At 43.9% G+C, this 26053-nt stretch overlaps 2 protein-coding genes across 9 annotated transcripts in view; one reads left to right on the plus strand and one right to left on the minus strand.

The window, feature by feature from the left end:
• The first annotated feature begins 626 nt into the window (after positions 1-626).
• NUDT17 (nudix hydrolase 17) lies at positions 627-7579 on the plus strand. Of its 6 annotated transcripts, none has more exons than XM_033925438.1 (8): positions 631-942; positions 2217-2339; positions 3163-3346; positions 3498-3523; positions 4156-4248; positions 4501-4599; positions 5947-6110; positions 6410-7579. In XM_033925438.1, the coding sequence occupies exons 1-8, from the start codon at positions 868-870 to the stop codon at positions 6594-6596; spliced, it is 951 nt and encodes a 316-aa protein (XP_033781329.1). In that variant the 5' UTR covers positions 631-867; the 3' UTR covers positions 6597-7579. The 6 variants fall into 6 exon arrangements, with proteins under 6 accessions (XP_033781332.1, XP_033781329.1, XP_033781334.1 ...); XM_033925443.1 differs by lacking the exon at positions 6410-7579 and adding an exon at positions 6206-6353; XM_033925440.1 differs by having other exon boundaries at positions 636-942; positions 5974-6110.
• A 911-nt stretch (positions 7580-8490) lies between these two features.
• The window catches only part of PIAS3 (protein inhibitor of activated STAT 3), a 46378-nt gene continuing 28815 nt past the window's right edge, over positions 8491-26053 (minus strand). For 2 of the 3 annotated variants that reach the window (XM_033925435.1, XM_033925436.1), the window contains exons 2-14: positions 24876-25323; positions 23017-23101; positions 20908-20958; positions 20731-20821; positions 18713-18847; positions 18071-18176; positions 17288-17361; positions 15413-15573; positions 14681-14811; positions 13681-13852; positions 11807-11940; positions 10117-10154; positions 8491-9932 (exon numbers count right to left, since the gene is read on the minus strand). In XM_033925435.1, coding sequence (XP_033781326.1) covers positions 9657-9932; positions 10117-10154; positions 11807-11940; positions 13681-13852; positions 14681-14811; positions 15413-15573; positions 17288-17361; positions 18071-18176; positions 18713-18847; positions 20731-20821; positions 20908-20958; positions 23017-23101; positions 24876-25320 — 1899 coding nt within the window. In that variant the 5' untranslated portion in view covers positions 25321-25323 and the 3' untranslated portion in view covers positions 8491-9656. The remainder of the gene's footprint in view (positions 9933-10116; positions 10155-11806; positions 11941-13680; positions 13853-14680; positions 14812-15412; positions 15574-17287; positions 17362-18070; positions 18177-18712; positions 18848-20730; positions 20822-20907; positions 20959-23016; positions 23102-24875; positions 25324-26053) is intronic. The other variant, XM_033925437.1, reaches the window with a different exon arrangement.

The raw sequence follows: 26053 nt of genomic DNA on the forward strand, positions 1-26053 counted from the left end.
GTTGGCGACTGCTTTGCCTTCTTCAGGGGCCAATGTTGATCTTTTTTTTTTTTTTTTTTTTATAAACAAATACCAGTCCTACCCCCTGTAGGACCTTCAAAAATTCTTCTGCAATAAGTTCGCGGGAAGGGATGAACACCTAAGTATTAAACTCTTTCCAAAAAAAAAAACCCAACACAGTTGGGATTTCGGTTGTTTTTGTATTTTAGTAACTTTACTTCAATAAAAGACTTATATCCCTTTGTTGGTAGCGACATCTCTAGTGCCTCTTTTTGCTGTTTTTTTTATAGTAGCTCAAGGCTTTGTTTTTTCTTTTTTTGTTCTCTAAAGAAGATATTGCCTTTAAAAGCTAGTCAAAAATGTATTGTCAGTCCAATTAGAAAGAAAATCTTGGGGGGGGGGGGGTTGTTTTATTTCTATTTAAGCTGTCATACAAAGTTGGGAACTGTGGGCCTTGAGCTATGCTGCAAAAGTGTCCTTTGAAATCTCTTGTGTTAAGGGAGAGAGGCTGTGATGGTACAATGGTGCTTTGCTGCTCTGCAGTTCAGGCTGCCTGGCACCAGAGGGCACCCCTCCAGCCTTCCCCTGCCTAGAAGCTGCACTTCCCTACCCTTCTCTTCCTGAAGGCAGCCAGCCAGCCACTTCCTGTGTGACCTGCTATCTCACCCTACCAGCATACCAGGTGCCGCACAGTGGTTCCCCTGCTGAGCTACAAATATGGGGTAGGGGAAAGAAATGCATGCATCCTTCTAGCTTTCTCATTTGGGGAAAAGCCACAAAGATAAAAGGCAGAGCCTGATTTTTGCAGGGCATCAAGCTGTCTCTGGTGCGGGAACAATAGCCACAGCTGATTCTGGAGAGTTATTTATGGAGACTTTCAAGAAGGTGTTGGTATACCTGTCTAGAGAGAATTCCCTGCCCCGATGTGCTAAGTTTCTCCAGGTAACTAACATGGACTTACTGATGCAGTAAAACACTGCTTGTTTTAAGTGCATTTCCAAAGAATTTACTGAAGGTTATTTTTTTTTATTCTCACTTTTAAATATTTGAATAAAATGTGAATTATTTGCATTTTTTTCCTAGAATCAAATGCAGCCTTTTAGCTATGAATTGTGTGAGTATAAGAGATGAATCTTGCAAACAGATGGAATGTCTCACGCTTCTATTATTCTAAGAGAGAATAATTAGGGCTCCTTTTACGAAGGTATGCTAGCGGTCTTAGCACACGCTAACGCCTCCATAGAGCTGGCGTTAGTATTTTCCGTGTAGCGCAGGATTGGTGCACTGTAACGTGCGCTAAAAACACTAGCGCACCTTCGTAAAAGGAGCCCTAAGAATCAAGTTGAATTTATGAAAAAGGAAAGAAAAGATAACTTGACAAATGATTTAAGAATAGGACAAGCACCTGGTTTTGCCCCAGCTGCTGTTTGGTACATTTTAAACATGGTCACCTATAAGGAGATGGCATGTTAGCATGTTAAATTTTGTCTGTTTTCTTGGTCCTTCTCCCGTAAGATGAGTGCAGAACTGCCAAGTTACCCATTCCAGGAGGGAGACTGTATGGCCAGTCCTGGATTTATTGCAATGCCTGGTGCATTATGGGACTTTCAGCACCGATTTCAATGGATAGAATCGTGGACTACAAATAATACACTGATTTGGGATGGAAGGTTAGGGTTGCCAGATTTTCCAATCAGAAAATCCGGACCCCTAGACCTGCCCAGTTCCGCCTATCCCTGCCCTAATCCCGCCCCCCCCCCAGGCCTATGCGAGCCCCCCCTCCCCCTGCTGACTGCTCTTGTCGGGCAGAAAGTCCATGCATGCTGCATTCACGGACTTCCTCCCTGCCCGACGCGATTTGAGGAGGCTTTTCAAAACCCGAACAAAGTGCCGGGTTTTGAAAAGCTGTCTGGACCCCCAGACATGCCCTCAAAAGGAGGACATGTCGGGGAAATCCGGACTTCTGGTAACCTTATGTAAGGTGGAATGGGTAACTTGGCAGCTCGAGTGAATAAGGTCACATTGACCCAGGCCCAGGCTGACGTGGAGTTCCAGTTCATGGTTTCAATGCATTTCATCTCTAAAGCAGGAACTACATGTCCCTAAATGCAATGGGGCTCAGCCTGTTATGAGCAGATGTTGGTCTTCGCTTGTCTGCCAATTTGTTGCAGGTCTTCTGCCTCCCTTCTCATTCCTGTATCAACAATGTGTTGTAGAGCGTCACGGGGGAGTTCTGTGCTCCGCAGGAGGACAAGACCTTTGTCAGCTGTGGACTGGACAGGAACAGGTTCATCATCTCGGACAGAGAGTTCTGTGATTCCACCAGGGTGCTCCTCCAGGTGAGTAGCAAGGGTAATGACAAAGGCTCCTAATGTGCACCCTCCAGAAACTAATTCTGGGTGCCCTGTTACAGAATTGCCCCCCTTAGAGCGGTGGTTCCCTTTCCCAGCCCTGTCCTGGAGGACCACCAGCCAGTCGGATTTTTGGGATGGCCCTAATGAATATGCATGGGGCAGATCTGCACCCTTATCATCTTCATTACATGCAAATCTCTTTCATGCATATTCATTAGGGCCATTCCAAAAACCCGACTGGCTAGTGGTCCTCCAGGACAGAGTAAGATTTTCAGGATAGCCCTAATGAATATGCATGAAAGAGATTTGCATGTAATGAAGATGATAGGGGTGCAGATCTGCCCCATGAAATTCATTAGGCTATCCCGAAAACCCGACTGGCTAGTGGTCCTCCAGGACAGGGTTGGGGACCACTGCATTAGAGGACAAAGTAATATTAATTAATATGTCAGAATAACTGATCCAGTAAGTATGGCGACACAGAGGGTTTTTTTTTTTAAATTTCCCCAGAGACACAGCTGTTAAGCAGAAGAGCTGGCACTCCGTTTGCTTCTGGTCTTTCTTTAGCTAGATTTATCTAAGGCTTTTGGTTATATGCAGTGTTGTTAATCAAAGTGTCAATGTTTGGTTTAGAAGTTTGCCAAGCTGTAACCCTGTGTCCATTTCTGCGTCACCAAAAGCATGGCCATTCAGAGTCTAGTCCCACAAATCAGGAAGGCAGTTGTATAGAAAGATATTTCCACTGTTCTAGTGGCAGAAATGCCCTTTAAAATTACACTCTGAGCTACCGTATTTTCAACCCCCCCAGAGGCCCTCATTTTGCCCTATCAAGAATTTCCCTGAGGAACAGACTTCCACCCTGCCACACGGTGTCCTTGACCGAGGGGTGGACGTGGGGGTCGCTGTGATCTTGCAGTCAATCGACACCAAAGTTCTCCTCACCAGAAGGGCTGCTAATCTCCACACCTTCCCCAATGTTTGGGTGCCTCCAGGTAAGATCAGGTCTCTAGGTGTTCAGAGAAGAGAGTCACTTGCTCTGCCCTAGACAGTTAGCTGTGTTTTAAATCTAGTTTCTGGCCTGGCTCCAGATCTGAAGTGAGCATTGTTATAAATCCTCACCTGCTGCAATTTTTCATTTCTCAGGTGGACACATAGAACCACACGAGCAGGTGAGGAAGAGCTGACGTTAGGATGCTGGTTCATCTCTGAGCACCGATGGAGAAGTTGCCACAGCTGCTGTTTAAATCCAGCACAGCTCTAAAAACAGAGCATCACTCTATTCTGCCTTATTTCTGTTTTCAAATTTGTGAACAGAATACCTCTGTTTTAAGACAAATCCCTTGTTTCAAGCTCTCAAAGGCACAGAGAGTTGTGACTCCCCTTAAAATTGTACAGAGAGCCAGTGGCAGAGGCAAGGATTAGTACTGAGGCATAAGGAGATAAAGTGATTTGCTGACGATCGGAATCAGTGGTCGAGGGGTCTCTTTAGTCTGATTCAGGGGACATCACATGAATAATAGTGCAAATGCTATAAGTCCTTCCTTCACATTGCAAAAATGATTTAAACTGCATTCACATGCTGTTGTATACTGGCTCAGTATTGGATATATGACTCTTTTGGACAATGGCGGTAGTTGCCTCCCACCCCAGCAAAGTTCACGTGCCTCATGACATCATTTGATTGTATGGTGCCAGAGTTTTGGCCATTAAGGGGGGTGATAGAGGAAGTAGACAGGGAGACATCCTGCTCCCACCAGCCTCTACCCTTCCCTGTCACTCACTCTCTCTCTGTCACTTCTAGCTATTGGATGCGGGGCGGCGGGAGCTGGCGGAGGAGACAGGCCTACAGCTCCAGGAGGGATCATATTCCTGCAGACTGCTGGGCCTCTGGGAGGTATGGGCTCCTGATCTGGTTGGAGTGAAGAACTTAGAAAACTGAACTGCAGTAATAAGGAGGTTCCTCGCAGAAAAAAAACCCCAAACATCTGTTCAGAGTTCCTAAAATTTAGAGGTTGAACGTTGAGCTGTAGTTTTCACATAGACAAAAAAATGGGCAGCGTCCTTTAGTCAAGCTTTGCCAGTTTTTAAAATGTTATTTCTGGCTGTATACGTTTTTCTGAGTTCTTTCTCCATCTTTGTTCCCCAGTCTGTCTTCCCAACCATGCTGACCCTGGGCCTGCCCAAACGGCATCATATTGTGGCGTATTTGCTCCTTCTGTCCCGTGAGACACATCTTCAGCTGCAGGTGAGACTCCCCCCCCCCCCCCCCTCCGCCTTGCCTTCTAAATTGCATGTAGTGATAGCAGGAACAAGACAAAAACCTCCCCAAAGCTTTGCAGCTACTTACAATTAGTCGGTATTTTTAGACTGCCTCTCCAACTTGAGCTTAAAGGGGTTTATATCTTCCTCAAAAGAGTTTGTGGAGATTTGAAGGAATAAAAGATGGAGCAACCTGTCCAACGGTCACAAGTAGCGGCAATGGGAGGAGCAGGCGTTGAAAACGGGACATTTTGTCCCAAAGCTGTGCTTGGGGACAACAGGACAGGCTACCTAAAAACGTTAGCCAGACAAGACCCATGGGATTAACCTGCCGGCTACAGACCCAAATCTGCTTCTTTTCCACACAGGCAGAGCTTACCCCCACACTGGGGAGCTCTGATGCACTGAAATCCACAAAAACCTAAAAAAAAAAATCCCAACACTGAAAATAATAAATCTACAGAGCAGATCAGAAAGATACCATCTGGCTTGCATACAGAAGGAAAACCTGAAGGGGCAGTAGAGCCCTCTGGAGAAGGAGGAAAAGTTGAAACCCTAGATCGAATTCTATGGGGAGAATACCTTCTGTCCACAATGACACACCTATTGTCCTAAACATTGAAACGCCACCCCCTACTGGTAGCCTTACAGTTGGAGGTTTCCCGTTCAACTTAGAGCAGCGGTTCTTAACTCAGTCCTTGGCAAAATACCTAGCTTGTCATGTTTTCTGGATACCCATGATGAATATGCATGAGATAAATTTACATGCTCTACCTCCTTTGTATGCATATATCCTGGCTGGGTTGCTAATCCCTGGGTTAGAGGAAACAGTGCCTATGTGGGCACTTGTGCACGATCTTTATTTTGCATCGTGTGTATGCACATGGGCAGAGTTTGGGCGGGACTCACACTTACACCCGTACCTTAGAATAGTGTTTTCTCAACTCGGTCCTGGAGGACCCCCTTGCCAGTCAGGTTTTCAGGATATCCACATTGAATTTGCACCCACTGCCTTCATTATATGCAAATGTCTTTCATGCCTTAGACTATTTTGCCAATTAGGCACCCATAGTTACTCCAACCTTGGCTGGTGCTAAGTGCGTCTATACCTGGTTACAAGTATTTTATAAAGGAAAGTGACTTTGCTCATGTTGCAGTCTAACTCCCCTGGACACACCTACATTAAAAAGTATGCACCAGCTTGCACCGCACATATTTTCAGTGCATTTTGTTTGCAAAATTACCTTCTATATGCTCCTCCTGGCAACATGGGTCTGCTGTAACACCTAATCACCTTGTTCTCTTCTTAACCCTCTTCCCCCTTTACCCCCAGCTGATGGCACGCTGTCTCCCGTTTCAGGCACAACTGCGTCCAAATCAAACAGAGGTGAGCGCCAGTGTCTGGCTGGAGCCTAGGATGGTGGAGGCAATTGTGGCGATGGTGGATGGGGCAGAGAATTCCGGGACGATCCTAGTCGGCCTCCCACCAACAGTACAGTAAGTACAGTCTTGCAAAGAGAACGTCTGTGCCTGATCTGGCTGTAAACAGACTTTAGATATTCAGCTAAACAAATGGTTTCATTTCCTTTTAGTCAGCACTTGTGGGAGTGACTGGGCTGTTACTAGAAGCATCTTATGACTGATTTGGAAGCAAGTTGAAATTAATCCCCTGTCATTTTACCTCTGTGGGCATAAAATGTGGTATTACTTGTATGAGGCCTGTATGAGTTTACTTTGATGGGTGTAAAAAATTGGCCCTCATAAGCCACCATAGCGGTGTCATCACCCGTTTTCAGGTTTAATTTGCTTTCTGCACATAGAGTCGCCGAGCTGTGTAATGGAGCGGTGAAGACCACTATGCTTCCTGTATCAAGGTTCCTGAACACTGTACCAGCTGCAGGGGTGGACCTGGAACGTGTCAGCACAGGAACCAAATACGCTCTTCAGCTGTGGCTGAACATCTTACCACAGCTGGACCAATGACATCTCGTATTCCCTCTTCATTACATTAGTCAGTGCTTATATACCACAAATACCTATACAAGTTCACAGCAGTTTACAATCAGCAAGAAGAACAATTAAAACATGAAAAACTATAAAATGCACACATCCTTTTGCTTTTAATACAAATTTGCTAAAAAGATACATTTTATGTATTTTTTTCTAAAACTCTTATACTTAGTCTGAGAAGTAACTTGAACTGGTAAGTTTTTCCAGTTTTACCAGCTTGATAGGTAAAGGTTGACCTAAACATTTTAACATATTTTTTTTTCCTCACCTCTGAAAATCGAAACGGGGATATCATTCTTAGATTGTACCTCTTTCTGTGAGGTGGGGGTGTTGCTATGATCGTGGAGGACATCAGAGTCCAGTCCTCCGCGGTTGTTGGGTGAAATCGTATACCCTGTTTTCTATTGCTGTTGTACTTGCTTAATAAAATAGATTGGAACTAAAAAAAAAACAAAAAAACTTGCCTTTTCCAATGCAAAACCTAATAAATGTATAAATATATTAAAGAGTGTTGGAGATAGTGGAGAACCCTGGGGGACCCCCCCACATGATAAAGTCCAAGTATCTGAGACTATGGAATGCATTTTAACCTTCTATGTTCTTGCCCCCAAAAAACCTCTAAACCAAGATGACACCAATACGATCTAGCAATTGGCTTAATATCTCACGATCAACAAGACTGGAAGCACTTGTAAGATCAAACTGCATAATCAGCATTCTAATACCCTCGGTAATTCTGGATTTTAGTCCATCCATCAATGTCCCTAACACCGTTTCAGTACCGACTCCTATCGTAAATCCTGACTGAGAGGAATATAAAATATCAAATTTATCCAAATGCCTTGACAGGTGTTTGTTTATCAGATCCTTCATAATTTTTACCAAGAAGAAACCTGGTCCTGCATACCCTGAGAATCCTTTAAATTTGGGGTTAAAACAATGTCTCTTAAATTTAGCATCACAATTCTTTCTACATTAGTCCACTTGTCTGTCCAGCCTCAAACCTTCTCCCACATGATCTCTATATATGCAGCTGTAATGATTACGCTGGAGAGCACAGGGAACAGGTAAAGGGACACAGAGCCTGTCACCTCTAGGACCGGAGGGCTTAGGGAATGGACACAGGGATAGACAGCCCAACAACTCGAGGATTCACAGGATGGACACAGAAACTGTCACCGCTAAGACTCGAGGGCACAGGTATACAGAGCCTATCACCTTTAGGGTTGAAAGTCTTAGAGAATGGACACAGGGACCAGACCCTGTCACCTCCCTATGTTGATTGCCTCTTTAGTTTGCTGTAGTCTGGTGTGCAAATCAGAAACAGTTGCCCACCCTCCTAGGTATCCTTTCAGAGTAAGATGGTGGGGCACGAGTGTGTAGGCTGTACCCTATCTGTAATACATAGAGGACTTTGTATTGTCAGTCCAACACTTCCTGGAGTGCTCTATGTACAGAAAACAATTTAAAACCCCAAACCCACCAGTAAATTCATAAGCACTGAGGAGTAGAAGTCTTTAAAAACAGCTTTCCCGTGGCCACTTCCTTTTCCCATCTGCAAAACTTGGGCCTGGGAACATTGGAGGGGGGGCCACAAATTGTTTTCATTGGATCCAGTTTCGAAAATGAAACTGGCTACTTTCTAATACTTGTAAAAACTCCTGCTTATCTTGTAATTTATGCTCCGTTCCTGCTAATTCAAGGATAGTCCCCATCTCCTGCCATGTCTACTGAAAACCCTTCTGCCCTCCTCATCTACATGTATTTGGACAGAGCCACTGATTCCAGCAGGTGCTCCGAAGCTTATTATAAACCTACCTAACCAGATCTGTTTTGTTTTTTTTACTAAATTTGCTCTGAAAAGAAACAAATGAGAAAATCAATTTTTATTTCTTGATTTTAAATAAATAAATGTTTTAGGAATTAAGCAGTGTATAATTATTTCCATGGTCCCCACAAAAGGTCTACCCTCATTACTGAGTTGTAACAGCATCTGACCTTTCCGGAAGGGGATTATTTGGGTATATAGCTGGGTTTTTGGGTACAAGATGTCCTTTGTGAAATCAGCTTTCTTAGTCACCGATTCAAATGAAGAAGCACGCCCTTAGGCTTCCTGATTTCAAGGGAGAAGTGGTGGAAATTCTAGAAGCTTCAGCTAGGAAGTGATGTTATAAGCAAACATGAGGCATAATGCCTCATACCAATGTCACTTCCTGTCTTAAGGTTTCATAAAACGGCTATTGCCTTTGATTTATGTTTTGGGGAGCCTCCACTACTGGCCCCCCCTGCAGCTAAATACCTAGGATTTCATTTCATAAATCTTCTTCTGGCTTTTTCCAATCCCCTGCCAGGATTCTTATTTAATTAATGATGGTACAGAGGGGAATGTGTCGTGATTTCACCATCTTCTTCTTTCTGTATTTCTCAGCCGCCCAAGCGTGAACACTGTGCACTCTCGTATCTGCAATTCTCCCCAGTTAAAGCCACAGTCCTGCTTGAAGAGTGCTTGCAGCATGGCCCGAGCCTTGCTGATTCAAAGAGACGTGGCAGCTTGCTGCTCTGCCCTTGTGGGGTGGTTGTTTGTTTTTTAAACTTTACCGCTTTTTGCTGTCTTCACCATTATGGTTCATGCCCATTAATGCATTAAAAACAACCAGGTATGGCCAGAAAGCCTGGACCAGCTTAAAGTCAGATTTTTCTTGCCATCCGAGAGTTGAGAGCTCAGCAGGTGCCTGATCTCTGCAAAATACACAGAATTTGAAAAAAAAAAAAAAGTTCTAAAACGATCTTTAAGAAAAAGTCATAACCTGTGAGCCAAGGCACTCCCCACGTGTGCAGAGATATAAAAGATGAATTGGGGCACATGCAGCTGATCGAGGGAGCCCCGAAATGACGGCCTCCAGAGGCCACTTCATGACTCAATTCCTCACAGGAAAGACACAGCAAGGTCGCCTTTGCCTTGTAGTGTAGGGTGGTGGGGGGGTCTCCCATGAACCCTAACATCCATAGCTTGTCGATCTAAGCTGTTCTCGGCTAGTCTAAGGAGATGATGTCGGAACGACATCCTGAAAGTGCAGCAGTGGTGGTGGTGCTGCTTATCGCCCCGCTGTGAGCAAAGCTATCGCGGAGCGAGGTTGTGGATACAATGCTACTGATCCTGCCGCTTGCGGGGCTGGAAGCGCTGTGGGATGCCCCCATGATAGGGGCCAGAGGATTCGTGTAGTGGGTCGGGGTGCTTCTGTATTGGAAGAAATGGCTCAGGCCGTCCTGCTCGTCCAAGGAGGTGATGACGGAAGGGCTGTAATGCTGCTGGGAGAGAGAGAGAGTGTTCAGAAAAGCAATGATGGCTTTATAGCTGCTGGCCTCCCCTTCTCCACCCTGTCTTAGGATGCCCCAGCCTCCTCAAGTCTTTCTTGTTGTAAAAGTACATTTCATCAGCACACCACAAAACCTTTACCCCTCTGAATCGATCAAACAGAATTCTGCCGCTTACCTGACTCTCGTTCTGAAGGAAAGAAAATAGATCCAGACCTATGGAAACAATGAAAAAGGATGTACTGTAAATAGGCCAGGTATCTGCAGTAGAAAAGAGCATGATTTTAATTGCTATTCAGAAGCCTAAAGAAGGTTTCATATTTTTTTAAAAATTTTTATTCCTGGTTTCTCATTGGTCAAGATCCTGGCTATTCCTGGGAGCAAATCACCTCCTCTCCCCAGTTGAGTTTTCTGTGGCCTCCCTGTTCAAATATCCTGTGACCAGGAACAGCCCAACCATTAGGCAAGACTAGGCAGTCGCCTAAGGCAGCAGCTTCTTGGAAGGAGCAAAAAGAAGTTGCAGTCAAAAGCAAAACAATAGGTTCTGAAAGCTGCACAAATAAGAGAATGACATGGGGACAGATTTTTCCCCGTCCCCATGAATTCTTTTCCTATCCCTGCAAGCTCCGTCCTCATCCGCACAAGCCTCAAACGCTTTAAAATCATAAGTGTTTTAGGTGTGTGGTTATGGCAGAGCTTAGAGGAATGGGGCAGGGACAGTGATAAAACTCGCGGGGACGGGAAGGAGAAATTGAGTTCTTGATACGCAAACTCAAAAGATCTCTCCGCACATCCTTTAACCTGGATTTTTGCAGGATGTTTGTGTTGACTGATGAGTTTCAAAATTGGGAGACGGGGCTGCAGGCTAGGGAGTGTGTGGTGCAGGGGTTAGAGCTACAGCCTTAGCACCCTGAGGCTGTGGGTTCAAATCCCTCGCTGCTCCTTGTGACCCTGGGCAAGTCACTTAATTCCCTCATTGCCCCAGGTACACTAGATAGAGTTTGAGCCCGCCGGGACAGATAGGGAAATATGATAAAGTACCTGAATGTAAACCAGTTAGGATATAAGTGGTATAGAAATAAATCAATTGAAGGGGAGTATGGCTCCTTTCAGAGCTCAAGTTTGGAGAGACTGAACTGGGAAAGTAGAGCAGCCATGATCACGAAACAAACAGGATCCTGAGCCACTGAAAGATGCGTGCTGCCTCCTCTACGGGGGTGACCAGGCCCCACCATTCAAAAGCTTCCCAAAGCAGGAAAGTGAGAAGGAGCAGGGCTGGCATTACTGTTACAAAATTATAACTGGATGGGCCGAGACACAGGGAGATAAGTGCTAAAGATCACACAGACCTTCTCTCCATTCACTTTTCTGTCTCAGTGTAGTCCTTAGGAAGCTACTTGTCTCCCCTCCCAAATAAAAACATAATCATTGGGCCTTAGGATTGGGTTCATGTATTGCAAATGTGTTTATTTATTCATTCATTGCTATAGCATAGCATGTCCTCCCCAGGAGCCCAGAACGGGTTACAAGGATCCATACGCTACCACTGGGCCATTCCTCACCTCCGTGAATATTATATGGGAGAAATAGAGGCGCTGAAAGAATGTCTTGTTCTGTAGAAGTTTATAAGCAACATGCCAACAGCCATTGACATCATGTCTCAGCAGTCAATAAGGTGCAACGCATTACAAAGAACCTGGTTCTCTATGTGGCAAGGCAGATACGGGCTAAAATCGATCATGATGTCATGCCACTGAAGGTATCATATGACTATTTTCAGCCAATCGGGAGCCATAGATTGCTTCCAAACATATGACATAATCTAACCTTGCAACCCTTATAAGGTCCCGGATTTCATTCTCTTTTACCTTGGATTTCTGAGGGCAGTTGGTAGGAAGGATGATAATCAGGAATAGGGAGGCTGGACAGGTAATCATTGCTGATGGTTGTCAGGTGAGGGCTTCGAAGCACAGAGGAAGCCTGAAGGTCAACACTCAGCATCCTGAAAGTGAAATTTTAGTTAATGAGACCTCTCTTGGATGTGAAACAAATCATCAGCTTGAACCCTCTGGATAGGCTTACCGTAGAGCTCCAAAGAAAAGAGGACGGGTTGAGACAGCTGGGGTTTTACTTCCATTGCTTTCAAAGAAAGTAAAACACAGATGTCTCGATCTGTCCTCATTGCTTTCAGTGGAAGTAAAACCTGGATGTCCCAATCCGTCTTCCTTTTTCTGGAGCCATATGGTAACCCTACTTTTGGAGATGTATATAGAGAAAAGGTTCTTAATTGCACACTAAACCATAAAAGCTCATTCATACCACTACATCAAAATGGAAGGTGAATCTATACCTGGAAACTTTGAGTTGGTGTAGGGGAATCATGGCAGGGGGAATGTGTGTCAACTTTCTTTCACAACCCTCATTATAATCTACACTCTGTCACATGTGTTCTTTCTTTTTCTCCTTCCCTCCTCCTACAAATCATTCCCTGTTCCCCAAATCGTGCACTGGAGTGGCTCCTTCCTACTTTGGATCCAAGTCCTGAAATTAGAGAGAGTTGCCAGGTGAACCCTTCCCCTCCAGTTCTTCCTCACACGCTGCCTGCAGTGTCTGGTCCAGCCTCATCAACTCCCTTCCTGTGAGGACAAGAGAGAAAAGGCTACAGCAGACACTACAGCGTAGGAAATAATTCTCCTGCTCCCTGCTTCAGTCTCTCCCCTTCTGTTCTCTGCAGGCTGGAATCTCTGCTCATTCAAAACAAAAGTTATAAGACTACAGTGGTACCTCGGAATCCGAACGCCCCTGAACGCGAGCGCTTTGGAATCCGAACTTTTTTTTGTAGTAAATTTTGCCCCAGAATCTGAATGCTGCTTTGGAATATTTAATATTTTACCTTAAAATCCAGTGTATTTCCTGTTAAAATTTGAGTTTCCATTATTTTCAATGGGAAAAATTGTCTTGGAACTCGAACGGGGTTCTGGAACGGATTAAGTTCGGATTCCAAGGCATCACTGTATAGCACTGCATAAGTATCAGTTATTCATCTCCGTTTAGTGACACTGCATAAAAGTCTATTTTTCCCATCCCCCCTGCCCCAGACTATATACAGGCAGTAAAGCACAGAACCCATTCTCAGGAAGAAATGACCCGTGTCACCATAAATATCAACACATCACCCTCCTGTCAATGTATGGGATTGGACAAAACATTACAAAGATGATTTGCTTCATTACAAGACTCATGATATTTTTAAATGTTAAATGTTACAATTTCAACTCTGCTTGAGGCATTGGGTCAGAATTTAGAGAGAAAATAACCCCTAACACCATGCTGAAACACTGGCTCAAAGGAGAGAATATCTCCTAACACCTTGCTGGGACACTGATTCAGAGGGGAAAATATCCCCTGATATGCTGGAACACTGGGTCAGTATCTGACCGCCCTGATAGAATGTTCTTCAATTTCTTGCCCTATCACATGATGGCAGATAAAGGCCAAAGGGCCCATCTAGCCTGCCCATCCGAGAGATCCCAGGTGCCTATCCCAGGCCCTTTTGAATTCAGACAAGAGCTAGCTCCCCTTCCCAGTGTTGCGAGTGTGTGAAATGAGATATGCAACTCTTACTAAGCTGGATAAGAGAGAAGCCACCCTACAGGCAGCTTGAAGAGCAGAAGGCTACCATCATCACCACTGGAGGAATGCAGACTACTGAGGATTTTGAGTCGGAGAGAAGTGGTCCTACCCCTTGGGCCCCGTCGTGGTGGAGATGGCCGTGGTGGTGACCAGGCATTGCTTCTTGGAAGGAGGTTGCTCCTCATCTGATGAGCTTTCTAGGGTGAGGTCTATCACTTCCATTCTCTTCTTTTCATCCGGTGCTCGTTTCACATCTGAGCTTAGGGTGTAGAGATTGCTGGCTGCAAGGAGAAGAGGCAAGCTTAGAACACTGTGCGCTACTCGGTGACCCGTCAAATGAGCGCAGGACAATTGTGGCGGTGGATACTTGTCTTTTTGAGGGTTACAAAGTAACCCTCTTTTTTGAGGTGGGGGTGGGGGGTACACTTCTAGTGTTAGGGTAAGGTTTATATCATGATTATGGGAACCCTACTCATGATATAACACGAAGGCCCTCCTTCAAACCCATAAGAACATAAGCATTGCAATACTGGGACAGACATAAGGACCACAGAAAAACTGTATGCTGTTTATTCCTAGGGTTACCGTATGGCTCCAGAAAAAGGGGGTCAGATTGAGACATCCGGGTTTTACTTCCATTGCTTATTCCAGACCTACCTGTTGCCCATGTATCTTTCCATTTAGGCCCTGTATCAACTGTTACAAAAGTGACCCAGAGGAATTCAGTTACTGTCCAGAAGCCACCAGCTACCTGCTTTGAAGTCTGGATACCCTGAATATCAAGAGTCCTAGGTGCCCTGCAGAAAACTGGGGCACCGTTTATTGATCCAGTGCAAATATTATACAAAATTATTGCAGGTATATTGCATTTCTAGAGCACAGCTGAAAAGGGAATGCTGTGGTCTTGAAAGCCAATAAAGATCAACGTTTCTGGATAATGGACTAAAAAAAAAAAAAGGTTATGCAGTCCTTAGTACACCCAAAATAAGAAGTGCCCAACTTAATAAGATACTTCCCGAGGCTCTGTCAGCCATCTCATTCATGAGAACCTTTACAAGCCCTTAAAAATGTCCTGTATAGTCAGTTAAGCAAGACAAGTGAACTCTGACCTCCTTTACTTTCGATGCTGCTGTAAATATCCTGCTTCTCCTTTTTGGGTTTCATGGGACACCAGGAGCCATCTTCCATAAACTGTATTTCATCACAATCCGAACAGGAGTTCAAAATTTCCATGAACAGCCTGTAAATAAGGGTCAGGTCAGCATAGTACCTCACACAGGAGCCTAATTCCCCAGGGAAAAGCAGAGATCAAGCGGCAAATAGCATGGGCCTGGTGCGCGTTATCTTGCTGTCCTATGAATGTCACTTAATCCTAATCTGGACAGACTTTAGACCAGTTCGGGCTTTTTTTCCTCCCCAGTGTTCTGATCATCTGTAGTCCTGACATAAAGGAAGCAAGCACTACATACCCCACAATGCACTGGAACAGACATTCAAAAACCTAAGGCTGTCTAAAAGCGTTCCTCCTGGAATATGGGCTGCCTCCCACTCCTGCATTGTGTGTCAGCTCTGTGGATTTAAGTACTAAGACGGCACAGAAGTCTCTGATGTTACACAGATAAATTTTGCCTCGCCAAGAAAATGTACTAAAAACCAGAGGGGCAAAAAAAAAGACCTAAACATACCCCCTTCTGAAAACAAACTTTGTCACATCATCTTCCCCCCTCTCACCTTTGATCTTCTGGGCAAGGGCCCTTCATTTCACATCTTTGCTCACCCCAGATCTCCTCTCCTGTCTTCTTAACAGCTCACCACTCCCTGGGGATAATGAGCAGACATACCCATCGATTATCAAGTTGTCATATGGTGCCTTCTTGTCACACACAGGGCAGGTCCATGTGGCTTTCTTCTCATTCATCTGCAGGTAAAGGGCAGCGTCGAAGCACTGAAGATGGGTACAGGTAACGGCTCGGCAGGGCACTGTGAGACGCATTTTTCCCAGCTGAAAGCGGAGGTGGGATAACACCGTGAACAGAAGCACTCATCGGCATGATGTCAGCAGTTTGCTTTAAATTACTGATGCGATTCATCCACAGATACTCTCACCAGCTAGGGGTCAAATCTTTAAATGATCCCCTTGTTTAAGAATATTATATCTTTTATAAAAGACCCTTGAAAATAAATCGGTATCATACTCATTTGGTAACAAACCACAGGCAAAATCATCATTTTAATAGTTTGGACTCTCCCCCACCAAGAAAGATGTAAAGGGTTTCATTGCTCACATAACTCAACAAATTTTTCATTTTCCTTTACTGTATCATCATTTGTACTTTTAATTTGAATACCAAGATACTTAAATCCATCCTCTTTCCATATAAATGGAAAAGAATCAAATAATCCTTTTAGACAGTAAATTACTGATGTGATTCATCCACAGATACTCTCACCGGCTAGGGGTCAAACCTTTAAATGATCCCCTTGTTTAAGAATATATCTTATTTTTGAATAAATCCCTCAATAAAAATGGGCACCCTTTACTGGTGCCGTATCCCAGTTCAATTCCCAAGTCAGGGATGGGAGTCTGTAGTCATTGGTCAAGAGCAATAATAATAATAACAACTTTATTCTTCTATACCGCCACAATCTTGCGACTTCTAGGTGGTTTACAATCAAGAGAGCTGGACATTCAGCGAAATACAATAAGCAGATATTCAGAGGAAATATAGAGAGCAGAGACCTTAAGAGGCAATAGTATAGAAATACAATTTGCTGAGCAAAAATGTAAGATGTACATTTTAGTACATCCATGGTTGGATTCTTGGCCCATAATCACAATTTGAAACTCTTATATGTATAGGAAAAACTTGGTTTGCAAATGTTTTTGCAAGACATTTGATTACATTTTAATTTGATATACAAGCAAAGTCTTGCAATGCAAGTACATACAGTATCTTGTATTAAGGTTTTGGGGGAATTCGCTTTGATATACGACCCTTTTGGATTACAAGCATGTTTCCGAAATGAATTACAGCAAAACCTTGGATTGCAAGTAACTTGATTTGCAAGTGTTTTTGCAAAACATTTGATTACATTTTAACTTGATATACAAGCAAGGTCTTGCAATGCAAGTACATACAGTATTTTGTATTAAAGTTTTGGGGAAATTTGCTTTGATATAAGACCCTTTTGGATTACAAGCATATAGATTGCAAGTAACTTGGTTTGCAAGTGTTTTGCAAGACAAGCAAAACATTTGATTCAATTTTAACTTGATATACAAGCAAAGTCTTGCAATGCAAGTACATACAGTATACACGCGTTACATCGTCACAACTGAGCCGATGGTTCTTCTCTCTCTGACGCTGCAGGAGTGTAGTGACTGTTCTAAATGAGCGAGATCTTGCAATACAAGTACGAATAGTATGTTGTATTAAAGTTTTTGGGCTGTGGAATGAATCATCTGAATTTCCATCATTTCCTATGGGGAAATTCGCTTTGATATACGACTGTTTTGGATTACAAGCATGCTTTTGGAACGAATTATGCTCGCAAACCAAGGTTTTACTGTACTTTACTCCACATCCGAAACCAGCTTTAGAAAGTTTCCCCCCCCCCCCAACGTCTACACTTTTTACAAACCATCCTCCAGCAATGCTTGTGGTGTATAGCATGGCAATACCATTTAAAGACGCAGCATCTTACAAAATACTCACTGGGCACATGAGCGAAACTCGTAAACTTGTAGTAGCAATCTCACTGTCAGGGTCTGCTGTCAGTTTTTCTTTGACTGAAATTAGAAGGGAAAATGGGGGGGAAAAAGATTTTGGAAAGATGTATTTTAATGATTAAAGAATTAAAGGTGATGCGACTATTTTTCTCTTTCTCCTTCAAGGTCCTTCTTCCCTTCTTAATCTCTCACTAATGAGTCCTCATATCCCCTTCTGGAATTTTTTTTTCTCTGCTTCTGCCCTCCTGCATTCAAGGGCTGAGAAAGAGGACTACAAAGCCCATAAGAATTATTTCTTTAGGTCACATAGTAACATAGTAGATGACAGCAGATAAAGACCCAAATGGTCCATCCAGTCTGCCCAACCTGATTCAATTTAAATTTTTTAATTTTTCTTCTTAGCTATTTCTGGGCAAGAATCCAAAGCTCTACCCGGTACTGTGCTTGGGTTCCAACTGCCGAAATATCCGTTAAAACCTACTCCAGCCCATCTACACCCTCCAGCCACTGAAGCCCTCCCCAGCCCATCCCCCACCAAACGGCCAGACACAGACCCAGACCCAGACCGTGCAAGTCTGCCCAGCACTGGCCTTAGTTCAATATTTAATATTATTTTCTGATTCTAGATCCTCTGTGTTAATCAGTCTACTCAGTCAATGCCCATATCTGGACGCTTGCCTTTGGAAAATCGGGTGTGCTGGGAAGTCCTCTCAACTCCTCTGAAGTAATTAAAAACCTCAATAGCCTTCTCTAGGAGACTTATACTCACTCAGAGCTCGGGAATGGTCAGGATTACGGATTCCCTTGGCTCTCAGCTTCTGCAGGAGAGTTACTGATGTCAACTGCTTCACGAGGTATATGGACAGAGAGTAGCTCTAACAAAGAGGAAAAATATTAGGATTATTCTTTACTTTTAATTATTGGGGGGGGGGTTCCCCCTTCACAGTCTCCTCTGGCCTCTGTCAGCTTGAGGTCCAGGAATCAAATGCCAGCCTTCCCCCTCCCTGCAACTACACTGGGTCTCTTGCAGGACACTTCAGAAAAATGTTTTTAGTATGGAGAGGAGGAGTAGCCTAGAGCAGTAAGCTCAGAAACAGGGAAGCCAGGGTTCAAATCCTACTGCTGCTCCTTATGATATCGGGCAAGTAATTTAACCCTCAATTACCCACAAACTTAGATACAAAGCCTTCTGGAGGCCACCTTGAGCTATTAATAAAAAAGAGCGATATAAATCCCCCCCCAAAAAAAAAACAGAACAAAAAAAAACCACATCCAAAACACTACAATATCATGCACCCAAGGCCTTACAAAATACTTAGTAATATTAATTATTATTATTCTAAATCATATTCCAGTTCTCACAAAGAAATCTCCTAAATATAACCCCATAACCTTAAAGTGCACCATTTACCCTGCCAAACTCAGAAGTCCAGTTGACCACGATGGTGTTGGGCACAGTGGATGAGAGCCGGATGAGAGGCGAGATATTGATTGGACGGCTTGGCCTCTTGGGTTCAGCGCCATTTTTAGTAGGAGGAAGGTAGCTCTGGAAAAGTCAAGAGATGTCTACCTGAGTTGCCTCACCCCAAAAGGGAAACCTTTATTGAACCAGCCCCTGCAAATCAGTAATCTTCTGTCAGCATCCTAAGGCACTTGCACTGCCATCACGACACACCAGACCCATCTGCCCCTGCTACCCTCCATTCAATTGTATAAGTAACTTTTAAAGTGAGAAGCAAGTTTTCAAAGTAATCCAAACCCCAAGGGATGAAAACACAGCCACAGGTACCACTATCTGGAAGAACGTGGGAAAATGCACCATGAGAATGACGCGGTGACAAAATTCATCACCGTTCCCGTCCCCGCGGATAACCGCGGGAAACCATCTTCATGTCATTCTTTAAGGAGAGAGGGAAGAATCAGAGTATAATTGGGCACAACCACTGACCCGCAAGCTTTGCTTTGAAGAATGCTGGTGTAGAAGGACCGAGGTTGAAATAGACACTAAAAAAATGACATGGAATTATTTCCCGCGGTTATCCGCGGGGACGGGAACGGTGATGAATCCTCTTACATTCCAAACCCCCAAAAGAAGTACAGGGAATAGATGGGAAAATCCTGCTTACAGCCATGCCACAAACAACCTCACGGATCAGATCCCGCAATATGAAGGAGGTTGAATTCCCTTTAAAATCTTTACTCTTGACCAAAGAGGATATTATGAACATATTCTCGTACGCTTAAGCAATCATCAAGAGCATTGAGATCTTTCCAAGATCCTAGAATGATTTTTGCTATCGGTCACTAGTGCGTGTACACTCCTACTCCTACCTAAAGTTATCTGAGCAGAAATGGTTTTGAAAAAAATATAAAACATTATTAAAGCCTGTCTTTTTTCAAAGCAGCATTTAGGGCTCCTTTTATCAAAGCTGCCCTAGCGGTTTAACACGGGTTAAACTGCCGGCCGCCTCCTCTTCAAAGTTTCAAAGTTTATTATTTTTCTTGATTAATCGCTTTATCTAATTCAAAGCGATGTACATAGTAAAATATAATTAAAAGAAAACATACAGTACAAACTTTAAATACTTACAATGAATAATAAAAACTACATTACATTGGGTAACAGGGGTTTATGAAATACATTTGTCGAATAAAAGAGATACATAGGAAAAACACAAAAGGGGAAACATTAAAACGAATGGCACAAAAATATTGGAATTATTGGTCTGAATATTATTAAATTAAGTATTAAAAGCATCATTAAATAAAAATGTTTTTAATTGTATTTTAAATTTTACCAAGTCTTGTTCATTACGTAAAAAAATTGGAAGAGCATTCCAGGTTTGTGAGAAGGCGGTAGTTTTTAGGCCAGCGCGTGATGAAAAGTCACGGCTTGATAAAAGGAGCCCTTAATTTACAGGCTGAGAAAGAGTGGAAAGTATACGAGCGGACCTGGTGATGTAGTAGGCTTTTTTCCTCCAGGGCTACTTTTACAAAGCCACGTTAAGCGCTTTTTTTTTTTTTTAATCGCTGGCCACAGAGGTATTAGCTCTGACACTTCTAGGAATTCCTGAGAGCGTTGGAGCTAATACCGCCGCGTCCAGCGAGAAAAAAGCCTAATGCGGCTTCGTAAAATGGAGGATTATTCAGGAAAGATTTAGGTTTCTCCTATTCTAAAGACTATGGCATCTATTGCTTTTGCAAACCGCCTACATTCGTGTTGGGCTTGGCCAATATTTGCCAAGCTTTAATAAGCCACTTTCTGCGCTATCTCAACTTGAATCAAGAAGATCCCCTGAGTCGTGGAGATTTCATTTGAGCTCTGAAAGAACAGCCAAATGTTTAATTTTTCAAGAGGTTCACTAAGTATACACGGAACCGATGTCAGAAACGCGTTGTAGCTTCCTTCCACCTTTTGATGCAACTCACCGGCAGCGGGCAGAGCTTCCCATTCACCTTCACAAATAGATTAGGAGGGAAGTAATCTTCCTGCGGGCAACTGGTCTCACACAAGCAGAACCTGCAGTTGTAAAGCTAGAGGTTAAATACTGGATGTAGCAGACACTTGCCGAGTGACACATTTGGGGACTGGCCTGGGCGCTTTACCTTAATTGGACCTGCACAGTGTAGTCACACTTGGCGCCTGGTAAAATTTCTCTAGAAAGGAAAAGAGAGCATGCCGTAACTCTTCATGTTTTAAGCAAAGACTTGTTGGAACAAAATCAGGAAGTAAAATTTCCTGCTCTGCTAAACCTCCCCCCCCCAAAAAAAAAAAAAAAATGTTGTTATTTCAAGGCAGACAGAGCCGGAAGAGGGCTGGAATCTATAACTGGGTGCCTGGTAGGAGCCTCTTCTCTAAAAGAACGTAAGTGCCTGCTTTCCTTTATATAATACTAGCGTAACAGCAAATTATATGCTTATAACTGAGGTGTGAACACTTACAAGTGTGAGTGGCTGTTCTGGAGATACATATGTAGATGATAGTACAGTACTCCCCTGAAATTTGCGGGGGTTCCGTTTCAGGAACCCCCACAAATTTTGAAAAACCGCGAATATGGTTTTTATAGGCAGGAGAGGGCAGCTGGGGCGCCGGCGGATACAAAATCACTCGCAGTATGCTCCCGACCGCCTCTTCCTGTTGCTAAAGTCAGGCTACACCAATCAGGAGCTGCTTTGGCACGCAGCTCCCGATTGGTGTAGCCTGAATTTAGCAACAAGAAGAGGTGATCGGAGAATACCACGAATTAGTGAGTCCGGCGATTCGCTAACCGCGAATTTGCGGGGGAACACTATACAACAAAGGGATTGGAATTTGTATACCGCCTTTTTGCAGTTATACAACCACACTCAAAGCAGTTTACATATAGGTACTTCAAGCATTTTCCTTATCTGTCCCGATGGGGCACACAATCTTTCTAATGTACCTGGGGCAGTGGAGGACTAAGTGGCTTGCCCCAGGTCACAAGGAGCAGCATGGGGTTTAAACCCACAACCTCAGGGTGCTGACCACTGCTCTGACCACCCTCTCCTCCGATACAATATCAGAAGTGAGCCAAGTATAGAACAATGAAGCCATTGTGACATCACAGATGAGGCATTGGTGAAATGAGGCATTATGACATCACAATCTCGGCTCTGGAATGTTGCTACTTAAGAACGTGGATGCGGCTTCATTTGATTTCACTGAGGAGTATTTCCAGTGGCCGAGACTCCTACACTTCTCCCGTAGTAGATCCACGAATGATGAATGGCCACTTTAAGAACAGTGTGTGGTTGTGATGCTGTACCTTAGAGGGACAGATGGCCCTTTTGTCAGCTGGGAGTAGAAGCTTAAAATCTACAAGGTCTGAGTTACATCCAAATCCGACAGGTGATTGAGGCCAGCAGCGTGCCTGATTTTAAGGCCAAATGGGATCGGCACATGGGATCTCTTCACAGGGCAAAGGTAGGGGAGGGACATTAAGGTGGGCAGACTAGATGGGCCGTGGGCCCTTATCTGCCGTCTATTTCTATGTTTCTATGACTTGAGAACAGCTTTAAAAACATAACTCGTTCTTAACCCGGGGACTGCCTCTCCTTCATTTTATGGCTTTCCTTTCAAATTTTATGTAACATAGCATAATACTTTATTTCTAGCCTGCAAACAGTTCTGTGCGGTTCACCTAAAAGAATACTGTACATATACAGCGAATTACAAAATTCAGCAATACAAGTTAACATTCAGCCGATATCATTTCCCAAAAGCTGACTAAACAAATACGTATATATCCAATCATAGTTAAAAGCGTGTTCTGTTCCATAAATAATCTGGCTGCACAAGGCATGTTCTGTGTGTAGAACTGGAGAATATTTCTAAAATGTGTACATCATTCCTTTGGGCCAGCAAGTACCGCAACCACCCCTCCCCCTTTGTTTTGACCTCGAAGACCAAGCGCATGCACGGATCGCATCGAGAGCCAGCCAGGATGGGCTGCGCGTGCGTCTTGATTGCTCAAAAGTGATCCGTGGGGCATGCATCCGATTAGATAATTTGCATCAGGACTCAGTATTGAATCAGTTGCCTGGCAAGACTCAGCCACGGATCGCACAGATCGATGAGTTTAGTGAATCTAGGCCTTGGTAAGGTGATCTTTTTAACAATGAGGTACTTCTTCCCCGACCAACAAAAAACATCTGGGATTGGCCTCCCTGTGCAGAGCACTTTGCATTAGTTACCTGGATGTGAGGATCTGCTGGACCTGTTGGGGTGTCAGAGCAAAGGTGAAATGGGCTTCCTCAAACCTCTGATTGCTGGTAGATGCTGCAGAGACAGAGATGGGGTAGGGAGAGGGCAAGAAGGTTAAGGATCCAGAAGAAGCAAGAGGAAAAAATTGCCATAGAAAACTGACGCTAGATCTCAGCTCTATGACTCTGTAATGTCTGAAAAATCAGAGCCGTGTTTTCAATGCCCCCCCCCCTCCCGCCACCACCAAAGCAGCTACCTTTATCAAATCATGTCTCTCCAAATTATGGCATGCAAAACTCCAGTAAGTACAAGGGTACAGTCGTATATGCCAAGCAAAGCCTGAAAAAGAAAACGTACTGTATATTAGTTTAGCAGAAAACCTATATATGACAGAAAATGAATTTTTGAAAAAATAAGTTTATTGAGTGAAATGAAAGACTGATATAATATACACTTCCCCCTCCGTATTCGCTGTGATAGGGGATTAACAGACCCGTAATACAGAAAAACCGTGAATAACTTTTTCATATGTTATTCGCTGTTTTCTATTAAAAACCATCGTGAATATGGTGAAACCGCAAATAACATGGTGGGAGATCTGGCCTGTTACTGAAGGAGAGGCAAAACACGGTGACAAAAGTGCCAGGAATCGGCAATTTTCTCAGTAAATGCTTGGAATCAGCGATTTCTCTATGCAAACTGATGCAATTGGGGGGGAGGAACCAGCAAACTAAAAACCGCAAATAATCGAAACCGCGAATGCTGAAACCGCAAATACGGAGGGAGAAGTGTATATGTATGGAGTTTTTTCAGACCAGGGATGATACGGGTGGCTTAGGGTACAGTGTAGTCCCGGCTGCCCGTGTACAAGGTCTGTTTTCTCTGTTTTTTTTGTATTCATTATTTTTCTGTCTTTTTTGTTTTTGGTTTGGTATGAATGTGGTTTTCTTTTTGTGGTTTACGTTTTCTTTTTGAGTCTTTGCTATGCAAAAATCCAGGCCTCATTAACACCCCCCCCCCCCAAGCCTCCAGGTTTCAGGGAAAGTACACTATAAATCAGATCCTTTTAGGGAGGGAGGAAGGTGGTTCTCATGGACCAGAGTTGAGAATGGCTGGTTTATTCCAACACAGTGGAAAGAGCGTTTTTTTAAACTTGTCTTTGGAAACATTTATTTCACCCTTGGAACTGGTTGTTTAGAGTTGGGTGTTTTTGTTTTTTTAAACCTGTAAATAGCACTTTGGGTTTTTGTGTATTTGGGTGGACTATTGGTAGGAACTTTCCTATCTAGTATATGGAGTTCTTTTTCAATATGTGATTTTATTTAAAATTATAAACCACTAGATTGCATTATAAGTTTGAGGTATATCCTCAAGTACCACAACCCAGTTAGGTTATCAGGATTTCCCCAATGAATATGCATGAGAACTATTTGCCTGCACTGCCTTCACTATATGTGAACAATCTCATGCATATTCATTGAGGAAATCCTGAAAATCCAACTGGATTGTGGCCCTCCAGGACTGAGGTTACCTACTCCTATTCTAGGCTATCTACAATTAATATTCCCTCTAAGGCAGGTGTTCTCAACTCAGTCCTTGACACACCCAGCCAGCTAGGTTTTCAGGATATCCACAAGAAAATGCGTAAGACAGATTTGCATGCCTTGCCCTTCCCGCATGCAAATCTATCTCATGAATATCTGTTATGGAAATCCTGAAACCTAAATGGCTGGGTGTGTCCTGAAGACTGGGTTGAAAACTCTTCCCATGCTTAAGAGGGTTGAAAACAAGGACTGCTATGGCCTGTCCCAGATGACATGGAGCTTCCTGAGAGCAAGCAGAGACTCACCTAGTGTGGTGGGCTTCATGAGCTCATCGTAAACATCATAAAAAGGAAGCCTCTTCATTTTGACGTCCGGATGGACAGGGTGGATGGGTGTGGGAAGATGCTGCAGGTCGGCTTCATGTTTGGGTCCCAGCATGGGCATGGGGGGCAGTACAGCAGAGGATATGGAGGCAACACTAGTGTCATAGGGCAGGTGGCAGGGCAGGGCAGCAGTGGAGGGCAGTGCCCCTGCCTGAATGTGGACCATGGGCAGGTTAGACGGGGTCAGCATCTTGCGAGGGAAGCGTCGACGGTAGAGTTCTTTGATTTTCATCTGGACAAGAGGGCTGTTGCTGGATCTCAGCAAATGCAGGGCCTTGGAGAGCAACTCATGTTTCCTTCCACACTTGTTCCTGCCAGCAAAGCCTAGAAGTACCTGTAGCTCTGACACCCTAAAGCTCATCACCATATGCTGAAAGAGAGGGAAGAAAGCGCATGGTTAGAAGAATGAGCTGCACTTTCAGAGCACCTCTGCCAGACATCAGGTTGGACCTTCTCACACTTAGGGATATTGACTACTGGAAACATGGTGGTTTCAAAGTGGAAGAGGAGACATATAGACAGGATCCTAAATTCTTGCCTTATAGGTGAAAGTGAAACAATGCGCTATACAGGTGTCCATATCTTTGAGCCCTACCAAATGTTTAGCTAACAGGTCAGGCAATGCATCTAGGAGGCCTTGGCTTGCAGGGAAGTTCACCCAATAAAGAAACCCTGCTTACTAGTCGTGCAACCACTCACTCCTGGGTCTTGGATTTGGCATATTCAGTTGCAATAAACTGTCTCTCACTCTGTGTGTGTGACTTAAATATCGCTGTGCATTTCCATAGGGGAGAGACTTGCATTCTCTCCACCACCATTTCACCTCCCGCTCACCACTACCGTACATACTCTAATATAAACCTATCCGAATATAAACCGAGATACCATTTTCCCCTAAAAGGAGGGTAAAATTGGTAACTCGAATAAAACTTGAGGGTTCATATTCTACCATTCCTCCCTTACATCCCTTCCTGGTGACTCCCCTTCTTACCTACCCACCCTCCCTTCCAGTGGTGTCTCTCCTCCACCCCCACCGCACCACACCGTCAGGCCCCCCCTTCAACCCAGCAATTTCCCTGCTGTCATTGTGCACCTCCCTC

The sequence above is a fragment of the Geotrypetes seraphini genome, chromosome 16, assembly GCF_902459505.1.
Source record: "Geotrypetes seraphini chromosome 16, aGeoSer1.1, whole genome shotgun sequence".
Taxonomy (NCBI): domain Eukaryota; kingdom Metazoa; phylum Chordata; class Amphibia; order Gymnophiona; family Dermophiidae; genus Geotrypetes; species Geotrypetes seraphini.

What these genes read in the sequence shown, in the direction of transcription:
- NUDT17 (XM_033925438.1), top strand. Translation starts at nt 868, where the DNA reads ATGGAGACTTTCAAGAAGGTGTTGGTATACCTGTCTAGAGAGAATTCC. An exon ending in ACATAGAACCACACGAGCAG is followed by an intron (nt 3,524 to 4,155) that starts GTGAGGAAGAGC and finishes TGTCACTTCTAG; the next exon opens with CTATTGGATGCGGGGCGGCG. An exon ending in AGACACATCTTCAGCTGCAG is followed by an intron (nt 4,600 to 5,946) that starts GTGAGACTCCCC and finishes CTTTACCCCCAG; the next exon opens with CTGATGGCACGCTGTCTCCC.